We start from the raw sequence: 25,202 nt of genomic DNA, 5'->3' as shown, positions 1-25,202 counted from the left end.
ATTCGAAACAAAAGATTTGTAAAGCTTCGAAGCTTCATGAAGCAGTGTTTTGAAATCACCCAACACTAGAAATTGTTGAATAAAGTCATTATTCATAACATTAAGGTTGAACCACTGTAGTCACATGAACTGTTTTAAATATGTCTTTAGTAGCTTTCTGGGCATTGAAATAGTAAATTAACTTGCTGTCAATGGAAGCCTCACTGAGCCAGATTAGAATTAGAATTTTCATTTTTGGGTGAACTAACCCTTTAATAATAACATTCTACCATTAGGTAAAAAAAAGTGTTGTGTCACAGCAGACTCTGCCCTTATTGGATCTCAAAATACTGTGTCATCATGAGCTCATCTTATTACCTGGAGACTTGTTAGATGTTAGTCTTGCATGTCAACCTTTTGTATACTGTAGCAACTGTAATTAGTCATTAGTATAATGAATGTGCTTTCTTTATATTAGTCATGTTTGTTTCTGGAGGTCTCTATAGGGAATCATTGTAGGTTTGTCAAAACAATATAATGAGTTTCTTAGGGACATGCATGATGAATCAAAAGTTTCTTAAAGTTACCCTAAGAGGATAGAATACTTTTAAAATACTATTAGATGTTAAATCTGTTATGGCTATGCAAAGGATCTTTTAAACTATTATCTTTTTATATTTTTTTTTTATGATTTATAGGCCTGTAGACTCAGTGCTGCAGTTTTGATGCATAAAACTGCTTTTGTTGGTGTTTTTTCTGGTGTTTATTTAACACAAGGCCTCATAAGCATAACAGTAACTGGGGCATATTTGACATTTTCTTTTGATAATTTTGATCACGCATGGCCTTTCGTAAACCTTAGAACATCAAATTATCTGCAATACTCATGCAGATATATATGCAGAAATGTCTTTTTTACTTACCTTTTATTATTTGAAAGGTAAAAGATAAGTGTCAACAGCTTTTTAAAGCATACAGGGCAAAAAGGTTGATAAAAATGAATGAATATATTTATATATCATGCTCTCATAATATGTTTGTATTGTCTTGGATGGTGACGATGTCTCATCCTTTCTTTGTTACTGAGAGCAAAATATATTTTTTTCAATTTGTTTGCCTCTATGGGTCAAAGTGTAAAGACCAACAAAAGCTATTTGGGATATAATTACACTAATTAAATACACAAGAGAAACATTTTGTTCAATAACAAAACTTAAAACAAGATAATTATATTTTTGTTTGCACAACAGTGGTTAATTATACCCATTAGACCCTGGTCATCAGTTTAGCAGGCCTTTAAAAATCTCTTTTCCTTTGACACAGCCCAATTTGAATCCAAAGCAAGATTTCAAGAGAGATTGCTATAGGTATTTTATTTCTTTGGTCATTTAACTCCCATTTGCCATTAACACTTCTAATGGTTTTGTGTCTGTTTTCTGTTATGGTAAAATATTGCACTTCTTATGATTGTTTGAATATGTGGAATAAATATGAGTGTTAAGTCACTCCCTTAATCCACTCTTATTTTGTGTAGTGAAAGACAAAAAAATGTAAATGACTTTTCAAAGTGGCTTTTCCTAAAATGTTATATTTGAAACTGAATATTTTAACTCTAGAAACATTTTAATTGTGTAGTAATTCTAACCCTTTTTTTCAGATTTGCCAGAGTTCAAATGAATTTTTCAGTTGCTTTCAGCAATGGAACTAATTCTTTCAATGAGGGATTTTATCTAACTGCCTTCCGCACTTTGGCAAACAAAAACTATCTAATTTTAGCCTTGGCGATTATCTACATCATCACCTTGCTGGGTAATCTTGTTCTGCTGATTGTTGTCCTAATGAACTCCAGTTTACAGAATCCCAAGTATCTTGCTGTGTGTAATCTAGCTATTGTTGACATTTCAATGAATAGTGTTATAATTCCTCAAATGGTGCCTGTTTTTGTGTTCAATCAGAATCATGTTTCATTTGGAGCATGTTTTTCCCAAATGTTCTTCATGCATTTTTTTGGTGACATGGAATCTTTCTCTCTTGCTCTTTTGGCGTATGACCGGCTTATTGCGATCTGCTGGCCCCTGCGCTACTCTACCATAAACACCAATCTGAGGATGCTGCTTATAATAGCAGGGATTTGGTGTCTAGTTATTCTGCTGGAGATTTTCCCAGTCAGCCTTGCTGCCAGGCTCCCTTATTGTGCCTCCAGAGAGGTACAGAGCTGCTGTTGTGAACACAGTCCTGTATACAAGTTGGCTTGTGCAGACACCTCTTACAACCGTCAACTAGGTACAGCTAAGTCATTGACCACTTTGCTAGGCCCCTTGACTTTTATTATTTTCACCTATGTGATTGTAGTGGTTGCTGTGATGCGGATTGCGTCTACAACACAGCGCTGGAAGGCCTTCCACACCTGTTTCACTCACCTGCTGCTGGTCCTGCTCTATTACATGCCAGTAATGCTGGCATTCATACTAGGGAACCTGCGTTTAATTCAGAATTTTGACCTCTACACAGCAGTTCTGACTGTTTCTGTTACCCTCCCCCCAATGCTGAACCCAATCATCTACAGCTTAAAGACTGATGAACTACGAGACAAGATAGTCAAGCTTCTGGGAAAGTCAAAAGTGGCACAACAGATCATTAAAAATGAGGTCAATGATTAACTAGAGTTTTGTGCTTCTTATAATGGAAAATATACTTTTATCACATTAAATGCCATGTTAAGCAGATCGCTCTTATAAGTTATACAAAATTATGTTAATGCTCTGGATTTGTATACGATCCAGTGTTTACATTGTGTATTGCTTTGTGTTCATGGTATGTTTCTTATACTTGCAAAAAATACAAGAAAATAAATGTTTAGTTAGCTTTGATTGATTCAGTTTTAATCAGGCCTATGTTACACAGAATTAATGTGATGTTCTGCAGATGAGCATGGCAATGTTTCCCAAGCATAAAGAATCTTTTTCATATCCACTTGATTCAAGCCCATTGGCATTTGTAAATATCTCATATCTAGATTTTTGATTCAGTCATTTACAGAAGATTAGAGGGAATCAAAATAATTTGTGTTTCCAAATTTAATCACAGAGGTAAGACCCACTGTATTTAGAAAACAGTCAGCAAGACTGTGACTTTAAAATGACTTCAAAACAGCAGCAAGGACATTAAAAGTACTTGTCATACAGTAATCAAATATGTGTTTTAATAATTTGAAAATGTAAATAATATATGGTTACTTTTGCCAGTTATTGTCTGTGCATTAAGCATTATTGGAGTGGATATTGAATAAGATTCACACTAAAGAACCCTAGTGGTCAAGAATATCCACATGCAGAATGGAGCATAAAACAATAAAGACAAAATACACTGAAAATAAAATGGAATTTATTGCATATTTTACTGAAAAATCATGAAGATGAATACTCTTGCTTCCCACTAGATGGCAGAGAAAGACAAAAAAATAATGCCCTGCACTGACTGCTATATTCTCTGTTTAGATATTAAAAGTGCTTACAATGTTTATGAGTAGGCCTTTGAGGAGTCCTCTCCTTACTCGTCACAGGACCAAGGAAGAAAATTCCACATGTTACATCATCAAAGGACATTCTATACTTCATTCTGATTGGTTAGTGGTGGCATTCAGCAGTCAAATATAGCATTCGACTTAGTCTACCAATGCTGTGTATTAGTCGGCTCATCTGGGTAACTGAAGCTGACTCTGTTATCCCTTATGTATCACATAACATTAATATTGTTTTCTTAATATGTGGTTGCCAGAGCTGTGGTTCACATGCTCTCCATACATAAGAGCTGTGGTTAGAGTATATAAAAAAATTAATTTGAATCTGCATAAAACACATGTTAGACCGAACAATGTTATATAAAGCTTATTGGGGTAGATGCTATAATGACAACAAGGCTTTATAGACATACAGCTTGTTCTCTCTGTCTCTCTCTATTTGGCAGAAAAATACCCCCAAATACACACACAATAAGAAACGCATTTCTTTTTTTTCTTTTTTTTTTTAATGGAAACTTTCAAGTGCAAATACATTACCAACCAAAAACAGGCTGATTCCAGAATCAAATCACTGAGGGAGCTTCTGAAATTAGTGACTCTGGTGCAGATGTAATGTGTAAGCAATGGCTCCACCAAAACAAGAATAACAATATACAGTGAGACATTTAAAGTTATTTACTAGTCATTACTTTTACAAGTAATTGGAATGGAATTTCAAAAATATTTTGATACAGACACTTTTCTATTGATTTATTAGTCTGCATTTACGTTACATTACGTTACGTTGTCCTGAAAATTAAAAAAATAAAAATCCTGAAAAATGACCATTGCTGAAAATTATTTGCAGTGTGGCATGGTGCATTATCCTGCTGAAAGAGGCCACTGCCATGAGGGGACACCATTGCCATGAAGGGTGTGTGTGGTCTCCTAATCTTTGGGTGGTGGTATGTGTCAAAGTAAGATCCACATGAATGCCAGGACCCAAGTGTTCTCATGCAGCAGAACATTGACCCAGAGAATAACACTGCCTCTGCCTGCCTTTTCCCATTGTGCATCCTGCTGCCATCTCTTCCCCAGGTTAACAACACACAAGCACTGGTCATCCACCTGATCTAAAAGAAAACCTGATTCATCAGACCTTCTTCTATTGCTCCATGGTCCAGTTCTGATGCTCACATGCCCATTGTAGGTGCTTTCAGCAGTGGACAGGGGTCATCATTGGCTCTCTGACCTGTGCAGCAAACTCTGATGAAGTGTGTGTTCTGACACATCATGGACACTTTTCTATCAATGCAATATAATGATAATTGAGAGCTGTACAAATAAATGTTCCTCAAGTAAACCTAAGCTGCTTCAGAAATTCATGCATGAAATATGATACAGCAGGCTTTATAGTGTTAACCCTCTGGGGTCTGAGGATTTTTGGGGCCCTGGAGAAGTTTTGACATGACCTGTGTCACGAATGTGGCTCCCTCGGCCCTTCCTCCGGACCACCGGAGGGAGCCATCACCGGAATACTGATCAGTTCTCATTCGGACTACGTTTCCCATGGGCCCTCATTCCTGGGACTGATTGCACACACACCTGCACCGCATCACACTCACACTATTTAAGACACACACACTCACACATCGCGAAGTCTTGATTTGCCTTGGTGATCATTTCTGAGCGTTTTTCTGTGGACTGTTTACCTGTTATCGATTGGACTGGTTATTCCCTGCGACCCTTTGCTGCTGACCCTGATCTTTGCCTGTTTCCTGGACTGTGATTGTTTTGCTGCCTGCCCTGATCCTTGCCTGTACCCTGATTCTGTTTGTCTGCCGCCTGCCTCGACCATTGCCTGTTACTGTTTATGCCTCTGCCTTTGCCCTGTCTACTCTGTAGGTACTTTTAATAAACTAGCTGCAAATGGATCCACATTCTGTCGACCCATCATTACAGAAGACTTCGCCACACAGTGATCCAGCAGCCCTCATGCAGATTTCATCTGAATTAACTGCCCAGGCCAACCAGCTTGCGGTGCATCAACATCAACTCAACCGCTTAACTTCCCTTACTGAAGAGCTGGTGAAGACGCTTCAAGGCCTCCGATTCAGTCCTGCCGAAACCGCCACGCCGCCGCCCGCTGCTCCCGCCAATCCAGGCTTCGCGGCCTCCCCTGCAGTCAATCCTCGCCTAGCGCTCCCAGAAAAGTTCGACGGCACTCCAGCCAGATGTAAGGGGTTCCTTCTCCAATGTTCCCTGTTCATCAACCAGCAACCGTCCCTGTACCCCACCGAATCCAGTCGGATATCGTTTGTGTGTTCCTTGCTCACCGGCAAAGCACTGGATTGGGCCACCGCGGTGTGGAGAGATGACAACCCCGTGTTTTCCACTTTTCAAGATTTCTTGCGAAACTTTAAAGAAGTCTTTGAACATCCCGAAGGAGGCAGAAGCGCTGGCGATCAGTTACTTTCTCTCAGCCAAGGTAAACAAACAGCAGCCGAGTACGCGCTGATATTTCGTACTCTGGCCGCTCAAACGAACTGGGTTGAGGACACTCTAAAGCTGTTGTTCCGAAGGGGCCTAACACTGGAACTGCAGGCCGAACTCGCATGCCGGGATGAGGGAAGTTCGCTCAACGCTTTCATTGAACTTGCCATTCACATTGACAACCTGCTATGAACCCGACACCCCGTCCGGCAATCCTCCTCAGCCAGTCCCGCTCTGGAACCCATGCAACTTGGCTATACCCCACTACTTCCCGAAGAGAGAGAAAGGAGACGACAACGACACCTGTGTCTCTACTGCGGCCAGGCTGGCCATGTCAAGATCAATTGCCCCGTACGACCTCAGTCTTCCAATCCCAAAGCGGTGAGTTCTCCACATCACTCTAACTACTCTTCCAACTGCTTCAAAATCCCAATTCAAATTACCGTTAATGGCAAAAATCTATCCACTCACGCCCTACTGGATTCTGGAGCCGCTGGGAATTTCATGTCAGATTCATTCATCAAAGATCATAACATCCCTCTAACAGACTGTAATTCCCTGTTGACAGTGGAGGCGCTAGATGGGAAGCCCATCGGTGGAGGCAGAGTAGTCCATATCACCGCCGAGCTCGCTTTGCAAGTAGAAGCTCTTCACCATGAACAAATCCGCTTCTATGTTATTCACTCACCCAACAACTCAGTGATCCTTGGTCTACCGTGGCTCAGAACCCATAACCCTCACGTTTCCTGGAAAGATGGCCAGATTGTGCAATGGGACGCTAACTGCCATAAAGGTTGCTTGAAACAAATCACCCCTCTGCCAGTTCAAACTGCTTCACTCCACGATTCTGACACCGGAAAACTTAACATACCCGAAGTATACGCTGATCTGGCTGTGGCATTCAGTAAAAACAAATCCACTGAGCTACCTCCTCATCGTCCCAGTGACTGTGCCATCGACCTGCTGCCTGGTACCACGCCTCCCAAGGGCAGGATCTTCCCCCTGTCACAACCCGAGTCAGCAGCAATGAAAACCTACATTGAGGAGGAACTAGCCAAAGGGTTTATCCGCCCGTCCACATCACCAGCAGCATCAGGGTTCTTCTTCGTGAAGAAAAAAGACGGCGGGTTAAGGCCCTGTATTGATTACCGTGGATTAAATGACATCACCGTCAAGTTCCGGTACCCCTTGCCTTTGGTTCCTCCAGCCCTTGAACAACTCAGACAAGCCGCATACTTCACCAAGCTGGACCTCCGTTGTGCATACAACTTAATCCGCATCAGAGAGGGGGACGAATGGAAGACAGCCTTTTCCACAGCCACTGGTCACTACGAGACCCTCGTCATGCCGTTCGGGCTGTCCAACAGTCCCTCTGTTTTTCAGTCCTTCATTAACGACGTCTTCCGTGACATGCTCAATCGCTGGGTCATAGTCTACATAGATGACATCCTCATCTATTCCAACTCTTTTGAGGAACATGTTCAGCACGTACGGGCAGTACTTCAAAGACTGATACAACACAGACTATATGCAAAAGCTGAGAAATGCGAATTTCACCAAACCTCCACAACCTTTCTAGGTTACGTTATCAGCCGTGAGGGTGTGGCCATGGATGACAGTAAGGTGAGGGCGGTACTGGATTGGCCACAACCTCGCACACTGAAGGAATTACAACGGTTCTTGGGGTTTGCCAACTTCTACAGGCGATTCATACGGAACTTCAGCGGCGTTGCAGCCCCGTTAACGTCCATGACCAAGCGGCAGTCCTCACGTCTCACCTGGTCCTCTGAAGCAGTACAGGCTTTCCAGGAGCTAAAGGAGCGTTTCACTTCAGCACCCATTCTCACAGACCATAAAAACCTGGAATACCTGCGTTCCGCCAAGCGTCTAAATCCACGGCAAGCTAGATGGGCCTTGTTCTTCACATGCTTCCAGTTCTCGGTAACTTATAGACCAGGCTCTAAGAACACCAAGGCAGACGCGCTGTCACGGCAGCATGAGGAGGTGGAACGGACAGAGAACGCAGAGAATATAATCCCTGACACTTTACTGCTTGCTCCAGTTCAATGGGACATTATCACAGAGATCACACATGCTAACGAACAGACCGCTCCTCCTCCAACATGCCCACCTGATCGCACCTACGTCCCAGCACAGCTCCGAAATAGGCTACTTCATCATGTGCACGACTTCCCAAGCTCAGGTCACCCAGGTGTCACAGCCACCTTCCACCTGCTACAAAACCGGTTCTGGTGGGACTCTATGCTATCCGACACCTCCCGCTTCATCTCTAACTGTTCTAACAGACCACCAAAGCATCACATCAAGCGCCAGCCGGTTTGTTGCAACCGCTACCCATTCCCCAACGTCCCTGGTCTCATATCGCCATTGATTTCGTCACTGATCTCCCAGAATCCCAGGGCCACACCACCATTCTCACAGTCATCGACCGTTTCTCAAAAGCCTGCAGACTTATACCACTGGCCAAGCTCCCCACAGCATTCGAAATGGCCGAGCTTCTCTGCAATTATGTGTTTCGATTCTATGGACTACCCGAGGACATTGTGTCAGACAGAGGCCCACAGTTCACATCTCGAGTCTGGTCCTCCTTCTTCAAAAACCTCAATATCAATGTCAGCCTCACTTCAGGGTACCATCCAGAGTCCAATGGCCAAACAGAGCGCATGAACCAGGAATTAACACGTTTTCTACGCACCTACTGCCAACGCAACCAGACGGACTGGAGTCGTTATCTGCTCTAGGCGGAGTATGCCCAAAACTCCCTACAAAAACCTGCCACTGGTGTCACGCCCTTTCAATGCGTCTTGGGCTTCCAGCCTCCATTATTTCCTTGGTCTGGGGAACCATCCAATCTACCATCTGTCACTGAATGGATGCAAAGAAGCGAGGAAACCTGGGACCAAGCTCATCAGCACTTACAACGCGCCGTAAGAAGGCAGGAGATGCAGGCCAATCGTCACCGATGTCCCAATCCCCAGTACGCCGTGGGACATTGGGTTTGGCTGTCCACTAGAGACCTCCGGCTAAGGCTTCCATGCAGAAAACTCAGTCCCAGGTTTGTAGGGCCCTTTCAAATTATCAAACAAATAACTCCAGTATCATTTCGTTTAGATTTGCCTGTTAATTACCGTGTCTCTCCCACTTTTCATGTTTCGCTGTTGAAACCCGCCGGGGGTCCGAGAGGGGAGCCAGAGGGAGCCGAGGTCCGCTCCCCCCCACCCTTGATGATTGAAGGCGAGGAAGCCTATCATGTACGAGAGCTGCTCGATTCCAGGCGCCGGGGTAGGAGACTACAATACTTAGTCGACTGGGAGGGGTACGGCCCGGAGGAGCGATCCTGGGTCAATGCGGATGATATCCTGGACCCCTCACTCACAGAGGAATTTCATCGGACGCACCCAGAGAGACCGGCCCCTCGACCACGTGGTAGACCCCGGCGTCTGCTTCCTCGCGTCTGGAGCCGCTCACAGGGGGGGGGGCTCTGTCACGAATGTGGCTCCCTCGGCCCTTCCTCCGGACCACCGGAGGGAGCCATCACCGGAATACTGATCAGTTCTCATTCGGACTACGTTTCCCATGGGCCCTCATTCCTGGGACTGATTGCACACACACCTGCACCGCATCACACTCACACTATTTAAGACACACACACACACACACTCACACATCGCGAAGTCTTGATTTGCCTTGGTGATCATTTCTGAGCGTTTTTCTGTGGACTGTTTACCTGTTATCGATTGGACTGGTTATTCCCTGCGACCCTTTGCTGCCGACCCTGATCTTTGCCTGTTTCCTGGACTGTGATTGTTTTGCTGCCTGCCCTGATCCTTGCCTGTACCCTGATTCTGTTTGTCTGCCGCCTGCCTCGACCATTGCCTGTTACTGTTTATGCCTCTGCCTTTGCCCTGTCTACTCTGTAGGTACTTTTAATAAACTAGCTGCAAATGGATCCACATTCTGTCGACCCATCATTACAACCTGACATTTAATGCTTTTTTCAGTTGTTCATAAACATATTAATGGAAAAGGTGTCATTACACTGTATTCAGCATGGACTAGGCTACCATAATATGTGAGCGTGGTTATTGAAAAAACAAAAAAACTTAAGTCACTGAAATAAGGCCACAAAATAAATACAAAATGTGTGTTCACAAGACTTCTGGGTATTGGAGTTTGTAGACTAGAGTTTTTGCTTCAAAATGATGTAAAAATTATCCTGCCTACTCGTTCGTATAAAACAATATATTGATTTAAATTTTGTAAGACACTTTTTGTCAAGAAACACAGTATGCATGGAGGCATGAATCTTCATGAATAATGCTGTGATTCACACCTGAGAAGACAAAGACCCACATAATGAGCCCTTTCAGTCAGGTAGGCTATGTGAAAAAACCCTCTGTGATCATACTGATAGCAGTATTAACGTTAATGTAATGTCCACTCTTGACAAAAAAATATGATTTTTGTGATCTCATGCATGCACGTATTATTGCACATCATGTGAAGAAAATTTTGTATAGGCCTATGTTAAATTACAGTACCAGTCAAAAGATTGGACGCATTACTATTATAATGTTTTTAAAAGAAGTCTCTAGTCTCAAACCAAATAATGGTTTCTATTTTAATATACTTTAAAATATAATGTATTTCTGTGATGCAAAGCGTCTGAACATTCATGTTACCTCTATGGCATTTCATATAGGCTATTACATTTGTTATATTATATAGCCTAAATGTTAATGTGCAGTTGACAAACTATACATCATTAAAAAGATCTAAGACTCAAGCTTCACATTTTTACGTCTGTTTTACTCTTATTGTGACTGTAATTTGTTAATATGCGTCAGGAGTTATGAATATGAAAAACAAAGTCGTTACCTTTGACAAAACAACATCCATCAGGGTTTTAGCTTAAAAGCATGCACATTTGGAGAAATATTGATGGATTCTCATATGTTTATACCAATTTTCTATACAGAGGAGTAATATTTATTCAGTATATATTGTTATCACTATGAGCGCTGGATACTTTGTTTTCAATTCGTACTTGCAGCCGGAGGGCGCTCTGTGCACGTTTAGTCCACAAATGACATTCCAGGAACTAACAGAGGCTTCCATAGATCACTAACCATGGCTATAACATGCAGATAGACACTTTTGAAGATAATAAATACACAATTGCGACGATGTATACATGTATTGCCTCAGAATTTGCATCTGAATAGAGCGTGCACTCTGTGGGCGTGGCCGAATTAGTGGATAATGAGCTGACTCATGGACGTCGGACGTCTCTATTTTTATTCAGATTACATAAACAGAGAATGTTTGTTTTCGATATGACTTACACAATTTAAAACCTGACATTTCAACATTTCTTTAGACATAAGTCTCATTTTTTTGTGATTAGTATTCACTAAGTTACAGTTCATTTTCTGAGAACTATCAGATTGGACTTCGTTCAGAGGGAGACAACAGATCACGCATCATGTTAGTTTTCTTTATTTTGCAAAAAGCACAACATTTTGTTTTTACTCTGAGTGTACACAAATAAAAGAAGATATTTCATAGATTAAAATGGAGTATAACTCTTAATTGTATGTACAAAATTGACAGAGTATTTTGAGTCTCTTTCATACTGGTAAGAAAAAAAGCAAGGTGGTATCGCCGGCGCAACCGCCGGCTCGAGGGGGTTAAGACAGTATAATCCACTGAATGGATTGTGTATCTATTCCTCACATACCTGTGGAAATTTCTGTTAAACAATATTGCAGATTTATGGGTTTGTGATTTCAAAGCATGAATAAATGGTGCAGTTAATGTACCAGTTATTGGTTTACTGCTTTGTTGTTTGCTAACGTTATTAGTGGAGATGTTATGTGGAGAATATTGTTAACACAGTTTTTGAGATAAAGAATAATGTTGACTGGGTTTTTAATGTTTCTCAGAAATGTCCCTAGTATTCTGCTGTCAAACGAAACAGAACAGAACATGAGTTACAGCACACCCCCCTCTCGGAAGGCACATCCTTGTGCTGCAACCAATCAAACAGAGGAGGGAGGGAGGCGGTTCTGGAGGTGGACGTGAAGGGGAAGAACACTACTGAAAAGACGATGAAGGAAGGAGCCAGAGGAAGACCCAGAGTGGAACCATCAGGACGATGGCCAATGGCAGAATCAATGGAGGGAGGAAGCCAGGATGAAGCCAGGAACCTGACAGACAGAGGTAGAGATGTGAAAGGTGGAGCCGAGGAGATAAAGACCCAGGGTGACACAGAAGGCCTGGAGGGCAAAGGCAGAGCTGCAGGTTGGTGGGACCGATTTGGGACCAGGGGGTCGTCACACCAGGGTAGAGCTGGAGACCTGGAAGTCCAAGGTAATTCCGAGCAGTTGGGCGGAGCCACTGAAGTAATAGCCAACAGAGGCAGAGGGCCAAAGATCTGGATAGCGTTAACAGAATAGGAGGGAGAGGGAGGCTGTGCAGGAGCAGCAGTGACAAAGGCGACTTGGGGCTGGGCAGAACCAGCGAGGACGAAGGCAACTTGGGGCTGGGCAGAACCAGCTGCGATGAAAGAGACTTGGGGCTTGACGGTACCAGCGGCGAAAAAGCAGACTTGGGGTTGGAGAAGACCAGCAGAGACTGAAGGCACAAGGAACAGTAATAATCCAGATTGCCAAACAATTCCTTAGGGACCAAGCTCAAACACAACTCAGCTGTGGGAGTATGGGCGGGGCTCCACTTCATGCTCTCAAACTCCACTAACATGCCCTCAGGGACAGATGTTGGTGCCGGCTCTCGGGCTCCCAGTTGAAAATGGCTTCTGTCGTTAGTTCTGGCTTTGTGGTTTGTGGTGGGTGTGGGGTCTGGCTGATGGTCCGTGGTGCATGTGGTTGAAGGCTGGCTGGGCTCTGGGTCCAATGTGAGGCTGGTGTTGTCCTCCTCTGTGGTGCAAACAGCGAATGGGGATCCACATTATACCAGCACCCACTCCATGTACTCTGCGAAGCTCCTTCAAGGACCTTCCATGGGCAGGTGTTCCTTAAGGGGTCAGTTCACCCAAAATTAAAATTCTGTCATTAATTACTTACCCTCATGTTGTTCCACACCCATAAGATCTTTGTGCATCTTAAGAACACAAATTAAGATATTTTTGATGAAATCCAAGAGATCTCTGACTCCTCAATAGACAGTAATTTAATTACTGTCATTAATTAAATCAATTAATTGTCAAGGCCCAGAAAGGTACTAAAGACATCGTTAAAACAGTCCACATGACTACAGTGGTTCAACCTTAATTTTATGAAGCGACGAGAATACTTTTTGAGCACAAAAACAAAACAAAAATAACGACTTTATTCAACAATCTCTTCTCTTCCACGTCAGTCTCTTATGCAGTTGACGTAGTGAACACAGTGCAGTGCTTCCGTGTTTACGTTCGAACACCGGCTCAGCTGACGCTGTACACGTGATTAGCACGACGCATGTGTGTGATGCTGACAAAGCAGCCAACTATAACGAGTCGCCGTTCTGACGTAGAACACGGAGGTGCTGCACTGTGCCTATTACGTAAACTGTGTAGGAGACTGACATGGAATTTGTGTTCCAAAAATGAACGAAGGTCTTACGAGTTTGGAATGATATGAGGGTGGGTAATTAATGACAGAATTTTTATTTTTGGGTGAACTAACTCTTTAAGGCTGGCGTGGTAAATGACGCAGAACTAGCGGTCCGGGTACTGAGTGAGGCACGCCAGATAGAAAATTCCTTGTGTGGTCAACAAGGGAATGCTTCTCCTGTTCCAGGAGGAGGAATTGGACAGCAGGTAAATCCATCTTCTTTGTTTAATCCTTTCTTTAGTTTCGGTGTTCTGTTATGGAACGCTGTATAATCCAAGATTTAAGGATGATGACACAGAATGAATGATACAAGGAGACTTTAATAAACACAAGGAAATACACAACACACTAGACATTCAACACTGGCGTTAATGACACCGAACCATGAATAGAAAGAACAGAGGGCTTAAATACGCAGGGATGATAATCAACAGAACATGAAACAGGTATTTAACTCAGGCAACAGTGACAGGGAAAACAGGAAAACAAAACAGAACAGAACATGACCGTTACATATGTGTTTCTTTATGTCATATGGTTGACATATTTCAACAAATTTATATAAACAAATTCACATTAATCTTTTCATGCATAACTTTATAATTTAGTTTGACTTGTGTATATATAGATTTTATTGTTTTACATTTGTCCTAAACCAGACCCAATTTTTCAATCTTAAAAATGTAAATACATCATAAAATATGAATTATTTTATGTTAAAAACTATGGTAATCTGTATATAAATGCTGGATTTCAGATAAATGAGACTTTCATTTTCATTGGACATTATTTCATTGGAAAATATTTGTTTTAACCTTGTTTGCCTCTGTGGGCCAAAAGAGTAAAAACTCTTTCATAACACACCAACAGCTTTATGGACATAATTACAACAGTAATTAAATACTCATGAGAAAGGTTTTTTGCTAAATAACAAGACCTCAGTCAAGGTAATTATTTCTTTGTTTGTACACAGTGGATAATTATACCCATTAGACCATGTCCATTAGTTCAACAGCCCTTTATATATCCCTTTTCCTGTAACACTACAGAATTTCAAACCAAAGCTAGATTTACACAGCAGTTGGTGGGTATTATTTGTATTTGTTTGTTTAATTTCCAGTTGTAAATGAACACTTTGTGTCACTGTTTTTCTGTTAAATGCTTGTATTTGGTTTTATAAAATACATGATGATGTCAATATGAGATTGATGTTATAAAACTGAAAAGGATAGTTAATTTACTCACCCTCAAGTTGTTTCAAACCTGTAAGTTGTTACACCCTCTAGTTGTTCCAAATAGTAAGTCAACGGGGCCCATCAACTGTTTGGTCACAGACATTCTTCAAAATATTGTCTTTTGTGTTCAGCAGAAGAAAGAAATTCATACAGGTTTGGAACAACTTGAGGGTGAGTAAATGTCAATTTTTATGAAAAAGAAACTATCCCTTGAATGAAAAAATATAATTTGCTGCTACAGTTCCTCTCCTATCCTTTTTTGTTTGTTTGTTTTTTTTTTTTTTTTTTTTTTTTTGTTAATATTAATAAAAAAAAAAAATGTCTTTATTACTTTTTCTATCGTTTGCTATCTCAGACTCAATCTTTTAAAGCTGAAAGTTTGTTAATTGTGTATTTCTTTCAGATTCGCCAGAGTTCAAATGAATTTTTCAGTTGCTTTCAGCAATGGAACTAATTCTTTCAATGAGGGATTTTATCTAACTGCCTTCCGCACTTTGGCAAACAAAAACTATCTAATTTTAGCCTTGGCGATTATCTACATCATCACCTTGCTGGGTAATCTTGTTCTGCTGATTGTTGTCCTAATGAACTCCAGCTTACAGAATCCCAAGTATCTTGCTGTGTGTAATCTAGCTATTGTTGACATTTCAATGAATAGTGTTATAATTCCTCAAATGGTGCCTGTTTTTGTGTTCAATCAGAATCATGTTTCATTTGGAGCATGTTTTTCCCAAATGTTCTTCATGCATTTTTTTGGTGACATGGAATCTTTCTCTCTTGCTCTTTTGGCGTATGACCGGCTTATTGCGATCTGCTGGCCCCTGCGTTACTCTACCATAAACACCAACCTGAGGATGCTGCTTATAATAGCAGGGATTTGGTGTCTAGTTATTCTGCTGGAGATTTTCCCAGTCAGCCTTGCTGCCAGGCTCCCTTACTGTGCCTCCAGAGAGGTAAAGAGCTGCTGTTGTGAACACGGTCCAGTCTACAATTTGGCTTGTGCAGACATCTCTTACAACCGAAAACTGAGTACAGCCAAGACATTGACCACTTTGCTAGGCCCCTTGACTTTTATTATTTTCACCTATGTGATTGTCGTGGTTGCTGTGATGCGGATTGCATCTACAACACAGCGCTGGAAGGCCTTCCACACCTGTTTCACTCACCTGCTGCTGGTCCTGCTCTATTACATGCCAGTCATAATGGCATACGTACTAGGGAACCTGCGTTTAATTCAGAATGTGGATCTTTTCACAGCAGTTCTGACTGTTTCTGTTACCGTCCCCCCAATGCTGAACCCAATCATCTACAGCTTAAAGACTGATGAAATACGAGACAAGATAGTCAAGCTTCTGGGAAAGTCAAAAGTGGCACAACAGATCATTAAAAATGAGGCCAGTGGTTAACAACAATAACAATTTTATTCCATCCAGAGAAGAATGTGCTTAACCTGTAAATTATGTTTCAAATATTCTGAATTTGTTTAAGAAACAATGTTTTCACCCAGTGTATTATGTATTATAATTGCATTGTATTCAGGGTGAGTTACTCATCTCTCTGTGCAAAAAGAAAATAAATGATTGAACCACTAGTTGGTTGATTCAGTTTATTTACCACTATGTGTTACACAGAACATGCTGCCTTTTTCTAGTCCAGCATTTTCTATATTCACTTAATTATAGTGTTTTGGTATTTATAAATATCTCATATCTAGATTTTTGTTCTAGTCATTCATTAACAAATAAATGGATTCAAAATAATTAGTGTTTCATTGTATACCACTATAAAGTCCATTAGTGAGCCTGAATGACTTAAATAGATAAAATATAGTCTTACTGCAACAATAAATGCATTAAAAAAATTATTTCTCATACAATAATCAAATATTCTATATATAAAAAATAGGAATAGGCTATATGGTGCTTCTTTCCCAGTTGCTAATGCAGAGGATTCAAGAGTATCTTTGGAGCGGCTCTACACTAGTGGTCAAAAATAATTATTGTGAACATAAGTTAATGTAAAACACAGACAAATAAAATGCAAGTCATTATATATTTCAGTGTGAAATCGTGAAGACACATTCTCTTGTTTTCCCACAAGATGGCAGAAAAAGACAAGAAACACTACACTGCATGGTAGTTGAATATTAGCAGATTATGAAAGGAATATATGCACTTTGAATAAAACATTTCTCGGTGTAAAATAATTAAGCTCCTTAGTATTCATCTGAGGAAATATTTTCTCCAGCAAATATTTGAATTAAAATGCTATATTGTTTGTTTGGTTATAAAAGAAGCTCCTGGAATTTTGAGGTGGTTCCTCCAATCAACAGACATTCCACTTACAAAATATATGCACTACACAACAGTAAAAGATATAAAAAGCAATATGGGGCTGTATTAGAGAAACATTCTAACTCATAATCTTATCCTATATGTTTAGTAACCATGGTTTCACACAGAATGTTTTCAAATCTTAAAAATTAAGATGTTTCTTATAAAGGCTAACGTATGAAACTACGTCAGACTGAATTACTTTAAATGTATGATTTAAAAAAAAAAAAAAAAAACCTGCCATACAAACAATATTTACCCAAATGTTGTTCCAATTAGCATAAAATAATACTGCAGAATTTTGATGATTTGTTAAGGGTTTGCAAAGCTCCTAGCATGCATTTCAGTATATGAATAATTTATGTGGTTACTGTAATGACATGATTGATCACTGACTTTATTTACGCTGTTGTTGTTGTTTTTGTCATCACTGATATTTATGTGGTAATGGTTTACGTGGTAATGTTTGAGATTTTTTTTACTTCACGATATTTGATTTATTCAAGTGTGTACAGTATACTGTGAATATTCAAAAATTTGGGGTCAGTAAGATATTTTTGTATTTAAAGAAATTAATAGTTTATTCAGCAAGGACACATTAGTTTTTTAAATTGCTTTGGTGTATATATATATTTGTCTATTATTTAATCCAACTGATCTTAATGGTTAATCAATGAATCATTTGGTACACCTATAGATTTCTATAGATACAGATTCTACAGATATAATTTCTACTTTTTTAATTTCTGATACGGATAACCAAAAGTAATTAATTCTTTTTACATTATAAGCGAGTTATTTTAGATTATAACCACTATGTTCACGTTATGGGGACCAAATGTCCCCCAAATGTGTAATTAAGTAATGTATGTGTATTTTCTAATGTGGCATCTGTAGTCTGTATAACTGTAATTATTTCAGCAACAAGATTTGAAACGTATCTTACATTGTTTGTGACTGAATGAACTGATTGTTAAAAGTACTAAACTGAAAGAAGAACATACTGTTGTGTTTCAGTGATTAAACCAAATGTTCTCATTATATATCACAATGATCTTGTGTTTTGAAACAGTGATTATGTAGAATGAAAATATGTACAACTAGAATTAAAGCATGAGATCAGGTTTTGAAAGAATGACTAGCTGTGTTAGAAGTGTGATCAGTTTAGATTTTTGTGAAAAGAGTTTTGAAAATGTGCAGCTTACTTGTGAAAATAGTACCAAAGCAAATAAAAAAGCTGCAACTTGATCAAAAGTGACAGTAAACACATTTATGATGTTACAAAAGATTTTTATTTCAAATAAATGCTACTCTTCTGAACTGTCCATTCATCAAAGAATCCTGAAAATAGTGCCACAGTTGCCACAAAAATATTAAACAGTACTCTTTTCAATATTGATAATAATAAGAAACATTTCTTGAGCAGCAAATCAGCATATGAGAATGATTTCTGAAGGATCATGTGACACTGAAGACTGGAGTAATGATGCTGAAAATTCAGCATTACCATCAAAGGAATGAATTACATTTTAAAATATATTAAAATAGAAAACACTTATTTTAAATTGTAATAATATTTCATAATATTTCTGTTTTTACTGTATTTTTTATCAAATAGACTTCTTACATAAACATTTAAAATAATATATTATAAAATTACAGTAAGAATCATCCACTGATCACAAACTGTCTGTGCTTCATCAAGACTTTATTCAGGTGCAACTTTTGACACAATTCTAAAAATTTTGTTTCTGATTTCTTTGGTTCTGAAACAGTATATGAAAGGATTGACTAGAGAAGGGCAGATGATGGACATTAGCAGTAGTCCATTACGTTCCCCTAATGTTAAAACCACACCAATCCGGGTCAAGACTATTCGTACGAACATCGGAGCATAAAAACAAACTATCACTATCAAGTGAGTAAAGCACGTATGAAACATTTTCTTTTTGTCGGCCTTTGAGGTCATTCTCATAACAGCGATCACTATCCTTAAATAGGACAGGCAGATGAACGCGAATGTCCCAAACAACAGTACAAAAGTCACAGTGGATATCATATTAAAATAAGGATTTGGATTCACACAGGTGGCCCTCACAAGAGAAGCATACTCACAAAAAATATACTGGATAGTGGAAGAGCAGAAGGGCAGAGGAAGAACAGTAGCTGGGATGACGGTCAAAATAGCACTTGCCACCATCCACAGCAAAACAGAAATTACAACAGTACGGGTGGTGTTTAAAATGGAGTGGTAACGTAAAGGATTGCTTATGGCAATCAAACGATCCAGTGCCATTACGGCGATAGCAAACATCTCCATTACTCCACCTAAATGAAAACCACACATCTGAAGAACACAAGGGATATAAGATATGGCTTTATAACCAATGATAAGGTTGCCGATCATACTAGGATAGGTACTGCTGCTATACAGCATGTCCACTAAAGACAAATTGCAAAGGAAAATGTACATGGGCTGGTGCAAACGCTTGTCCATGACAATAAAGCATATGTTTGCAGTGTTAGCAAGCATTGTAAGCACATAAACCACCAGCAAAACAACTCCAATGGGCAGTTTGTGCTCTACAGTGTCAAATCCTGAAATTACGAACTCAGAAATGTTTTTGATTGAAACATTTTGAGAGGACATGGTCCTTTGCAAATCAATCTTTACAATAATAATAATGATAATAATAATAGAACAATGCTAGTAATCAACCAAATCTTCAAACAAAAAAAACATAATTCATTCATTCTCTGACATATTCTCTTGAACTAATTACTTGGCATCTAATAAATAGGCTAATGTTCACCATCATTTCTTTTCTTTACTCTTCAATCACAAAAAGGAGTAAGGCTTCTCTTTAGATTTGCTTTTCTTGTTGGTCTGTCACTTGGCTTGCTTAAAAACATTCTGTCATTTTTCCAGCATGCAAATGTCAGATCTGGGTAACATAAATGCTTCTCTTATGCTGTACATGTGCATATAGTTTGCTGTGGTCCCATAGCAACAGGATTCATGTTTGTTTGGCGATTTTACCTCAAATAGAAACTCAATTGATTGAATTGTGTGTGTGTTTGTGGGAGAACACTCCCCAAAAGTTCAAAGCTCAATGCTGTAATGATGTGTCCTATCCTTAGAGAATACTGTAGGGTTGTGTTTCTTTATGCCTTCAACCACAAAAAGGTTTCAGCTCATCAAGAGGAAAAAACAGGTAAATTAAGACTTTGGGGAAACAATACTCATCAGTGTGTTATTGTGCCACAGTACCTGCTTTATTGGCAGCTTATGCCATTCACTCATTCCCCTGCTATTTACAGCAGAAATGTTCAGTGATGTTCACAATAAATAATAAACAAAGAGGAAGCAAGAAATTAAGTGTTTTTTATATATACTCAAGACTGTTTTTTTTAATGTTTACATTATTAAACCACCATAAAAACACATTCCAATTTCAGCAAGTGACCCTCCAAAGTATTTGTATAGTTAATATTTTCATTAATACTGTTAAAAATGCACTATAAAAAACAAGCATGGGGAATGTGCATAATTGTATTAAATCATTAGCTGAATGATGCTTAGGGATTTGATCTCTAAATAATCTCTATGGAGAATTTATTAAGAGAGTCTCCAGACCTCAGGTCCACTTCCATTTTGCTATATCTTTTGTTCCAATGGGAGTTTTCCATCATGGAATAGATACACACCTTTGTGTGATTTATTTTTCAAGAAAAAAAGTGAGACATAGCTTTTACACTGCACTATCAGGTCAAATTTTGGACACACTTTTCTGTTTATTATTTATTTATTTACTCGTTATCTTAAAACCTTTTAAATCTAAAAGTTTATGCTTAAATGCTGGAAATTATTTTTGCAGAATATATTTTGCCTATGTACTTTGATTTTATTTTAAATTTTAAACCTTGACTGCATTCATGTTTATTCATTACATTTTATCAAAAGCTATTTATAAATTAGAATCAGGTGTGTTCAAAACAAAAAGTAGTGATCTACTGAAATAAAGATCTGAAAATTCAATATTGATTTTCAATATTGATAATAATAAGAAACATTTCTTGAGCAGCAAATCAGCATATTAGAATGATTTCTGAAGGATCATGTGACACTGAAGACTGGAGTAATGATGCTGAAAATTCAGCTTTACCATCGAAGGAATGAATTACATTTTAAAGTATATTAAAATAGAAAACACTTATTTTAAATTGCCTATGTACTTTTTTTTATTTTAAATTAAAATTTTTTAAACCTTGACTGCATTCATATTTATTCATTACATAGAAGCAGGCATGTTTAATCCAAGGGAGAAAACAAAAAGTAGTGATCTACTGAAAAAAGATCTGAAAACACTTCATAGATAGATTAATGATGCCAGGTTTAGGCTATAATTTATGACAAAAATAATAGACATTTAAAACTAAAATGGTGTTACATTTAATGTTGAACTGCAAAGAAGTCAAAAGATGCTATAATAGATGCTTATAAGTACAACAAAAACTTATTTAAAAAAATATTAAATTTCCATTACTTATCAATTTTGCAGAAAAACAGATGATTGACAATAACTTTTAAAACAAGAAACTTGATTATTCCATATGAAAAACTAAGTGTAGAAGCTTTATGATATATAGCACGCATACTATACACTTTGCAGTAGTAGGTTATTCATTTGTTTTAGTGTGACAGAAAAATACAGCATGGACAGTAATAGCACACATACATGTGAAAGCAAAAATAATGATAATCATACTTGGCAAATCAGCATGATAAAAACAAGACATGGCCTACTTGCAGACATCATCTTTTCTCTTTAATTTAATCAAGTTTTGCTGTATAGCTTCAAGATGAATACATATGAATACATGAAATAAACAATGCAATGAAAAACTTTGAGACACAAACAAACATTTTGCAATCAATCTGAAACGCTGTGGGCAATGGATGCAGACTTCTTTTTAATTACTGTCTGGATAAAATTCTTAACTTCAGCTGTGTTTAAAACATAAATGATGGGATTTAGCATTGGTGGAACAGCATATGCCAGAGACGTGCTGATGATTCTCACATTGGGAGACAAAGAAAGCATGACTGCAGCAATGTATGTGCAGATTATGGGAATGAAACACACTCCAACTAACAACAGGTGAGAAACACAAGTCTTTAGGGCCTTAATACGCCCCTCCCATGTTGTAATTTTACTTAAGGCAAAACAAATGCAAAGATAAGACAGGAATATTGCCAGCGGAGCAGCAAAGTAGACAGCTGTGTTGAGTTTTGCCATAAATGAACTTATGCTATTGTCATTACATGCCAACCTATACAATGGACCATGGTCACAAAAATAACTCTGTATCTCATTGGACTTGCAGAATGAAAGTCGGGAGATCAAAGACACCGTGAAGGCCACCAGAAAAGCATTAAGCATCCAGCATACTGAGAAAACTGTACACATGACAGCATTATTTACAATGGCGTGATATCTTAGTGGCAAGCAAATAGCAATAAAGCGATCAAATGCCAAGACAACAAGGCTGACACACTGTATTGTATTAAAGAAGTAAACAAAAAACATGTTGGCCAAACAAGCATTGTAGGAAATGTACTGTGAGTCAAACAGAAAAGTCTTCATCATGTTAGGAATCAGTGCATTAGTTTCACCAATATCAGCCAAGGCCAAATTAAAAACACCAATGTACTTTGGAATGTGCAGGCTCCGGTCAAGAGCTATAATGAGAAGGACTAAAGAGTTCCCAATTACAGCATTAATATAAATGAAAAACAGGAATATATAGTAATAGTTGCTGTATGGTATACCTGATAGTCCGCTGATTAAGAAATATTCAGGATGCACAACAGAGATATTTTGGGAAAAACTGACATTTAAGATACCCATGGCAGCTTTTTCTTTGATATTTTGTCCTGCTGAAGTAATAGAAATATATATATATATATATATATAAAAAAAAAAATCAGAAATAATTAGAGTGTGAAATACATTTCATTTCTCACAGTAGCTATTTTAAATACCTAATTATCCAAACTATTTCAGTCTTATATAGTGTTCACAATTCAAATGACATAATGAATGGTTCCTATACAAATTCTGCTATTTTTGCACTTAAGCAAATTTACTTAGTTGTAGCTTGGGCATTAAGTTAAATATGTAGGTTAGAGATTTGCAAATTAATGTCGCTGTTAGGCCTTATTTTAAAATAGTAGACTTTACGTGACGGTGCACTTTTCACTTTCTACACATAAAAATATAAATTAAAATAAATAAATGACAAAAATGAACCTTCTTACCAATGTGTTAAATTACTATTTATTCGTTGTTCCTAATTATTTTAAGATAGATAGGTCTTCCTGAATGTTTAGTGTTTACATAGGCTAGGCTACAAATTGTTAGGCATGTTGTTCGTGATCATTTAAGTCTACCTATCATATCTGAATGAAAATCAAATCAGTTTCGGTTGCAGTAAGTTTCGTGAAAAGAAAATGTGAAATGCGTGATTTTAAAACGATCTATATTCGATTTACAGGTTATGGCTGGTGCGACACTGTCCTTTATGCCAAGCTTTAAATATATAGGACTCCATGCAAACAAAGTCAGCGCGTAAAGTCACTGTCCTCAATCAATGAAAATAAATCGGAAGATCCTGTTCATTATCCGTACGCACGAAACGTATCTGCTCCGGCTATGTTTGGTTGTAGAGCCCGCATCGCCGTAGAGAAGTATGTTTTTTTTCGTTTATCATGCACCCTTGTCAACATAACGTCTGAGAAACTACACATTAAATACAATACTCTGTGCGCAAAGTAGGCCTACAAGTGCGCAGACACTAAAATAAGATCTGCGGTTATTAGATGCATCTGGCGCATTTCTTCCGTACTCTCGGACTTATTGAATGAACAGCGTGGGGCGTGATTGGCACATTGGGCGTGATTTCTGATTGTGACGCAATAAAAGGGCGTGGCTTTTACTATGAGCATCACAACGGGGTCAGTGTGGGGAAAATAAAAATAAATAAAAATCAAAAATTTATATGAAAATGAGGTGACCTTTCTGTTGCTAACTTAATGAAGGGAATTTAATTTAAATTATACCCTGTCTCTATATACTATATTTTTTCATTCTTTTTATTATGTATATTTTAATTTTTGTGAAATCATAGAAATGCACAAATACACGCAAAAAAAAAAAAAAAAAAAAAAATGTTAGGTGAGACAATCTTGCTTGTCCTTACTGAACTTTTCTGTTCGGTTGCTACCAAGCCACTGACTCAGTATGACACTGTATTCCAATTTATATCTGCTGACACATCTCAGGAGAGCATTTAAACTATAAAGTGATGCAATTTATTTTAGTCCTCCTTTATGGTACAATAAGACAAAAAAATGATGAAAAAAAAACAAACAAAAAAAACCATGAAATAAAACCCCCCAAGCAAATTCATTATTCATTTAAGCTATTTTTGCTTCTTCATAAGTATTAATATTTTTTTAGCAAATGATGTTTAAAAAAGCTTGTTTTATTCTAACATGTAAAAATAAAAACCGCAAAATGGAGTATGTGTCATATTTGTGCTATTATCACTATTGGTCCCAGATGCACATTATAATAATCTCTCTGGAGTGCAAAATATCCTGAGATATTATATGAGATAATGAAAAATTAATTTCACAATGACCATTCTCAGCTGAGAAGTCTATATTGATATAGATATATTCTTTATATTATACTGATTTATTTATTTTTTAATGATTAATTTTTAATTTAAATAATAACACATTACACTTTACAACACATAGGTTTTCATTTGTATTTTTTTTTTTTTTTTTTTAGCTTTTACAAAGGTTTACTATATTTTGTTGATTAGACTGTTGCATCAAACGATAAATTATCATGATAATTCACAATAAACATTCTTTTTGTATTACAAAATTAAAGTCACATTTCGCAAGACTTTTTAATTCTAAAATTAATTATTTTAATTCTAAAACACAAAGAAA

The 25,202-nt window shown here is 38.2% G+C and overlaps 2 protein-coding genes and 2 pseudogenes across 2 annotated transcripts; 2 read left to right on the top strand and 2 right to left on the bottom strand.

The window, feature by feature from the left end:
* Nucleotides 1-1,994: 1,994 nt before the first annotated feature.
* LOC127495562 (olfactory receptor 1F1-like) lies at nt 1,995-2,639 on the top strand (annotated as a pseudogene).
* A 12,962-nt stretch (nt 2,640-15,601) lies between these two features.
* LOC127495560 (olfactory receptor 1J1-like) lies at nt 15,602-16,246 on the top strand (annotated as a pseudogene).
* Nucleotides 16,247-18,881: 2,635 nt separating this feature from the next.
* On the bottom strand, nt 18,882-19,823 carry LOC127495054 (olfactory receptor-like protein OLF3). Its single transcript, XM_051861464.1, has one exon. The coding sequence runs from the start codon at nt 19,821-19,823 to the stop codon at nt 18,882-18,884; it is 942 nt and encodes a 313-aa protein (XP_051717424.1).
* Nucleotides 19,824-22,107: 2,284 nt separating this feature from the next.
* Nucleotides 22,108-23,103, bottom strand: LOC127495556 (olfactory receptor 52E8-like). The gene has a single exon (XM_051862480.1). The coding sequence runs from the start codon at nt 23,083-23,085 to the stop codon at nt 22,108-22,110; it is 978 nt and encodes a 325-aa protein (XP_051718440.1). The 5' UTR covers nt 23,086-23,103.
* Between the last annotated feature and the right edge of the window lie 2,099 nt (nt 23,104-25,202).

Source organism: Ctenopharyngodon idella, chromosome 15, assembly GCF_019924925.1.
Source record: "Ctenopharyngodon idella isolate HZGC_01 chromosome 15, HZGC01, whole genome shotgun sequence".
In the NCBI taxonomy this organism is placed as follows: domain Eukaryota; kingdom Metazoa; phylum Chordata; class Actinopteri; order Cypriniformes; family Xenocyprididae; genus Ctenopharyngodon; species Ctenopharyngodon idella.
The sequence above is the reverse complement of the archived record's forward strand: the minus strand, read 5'-3'. Positions and strand labels throughout refer to the sequence as shown.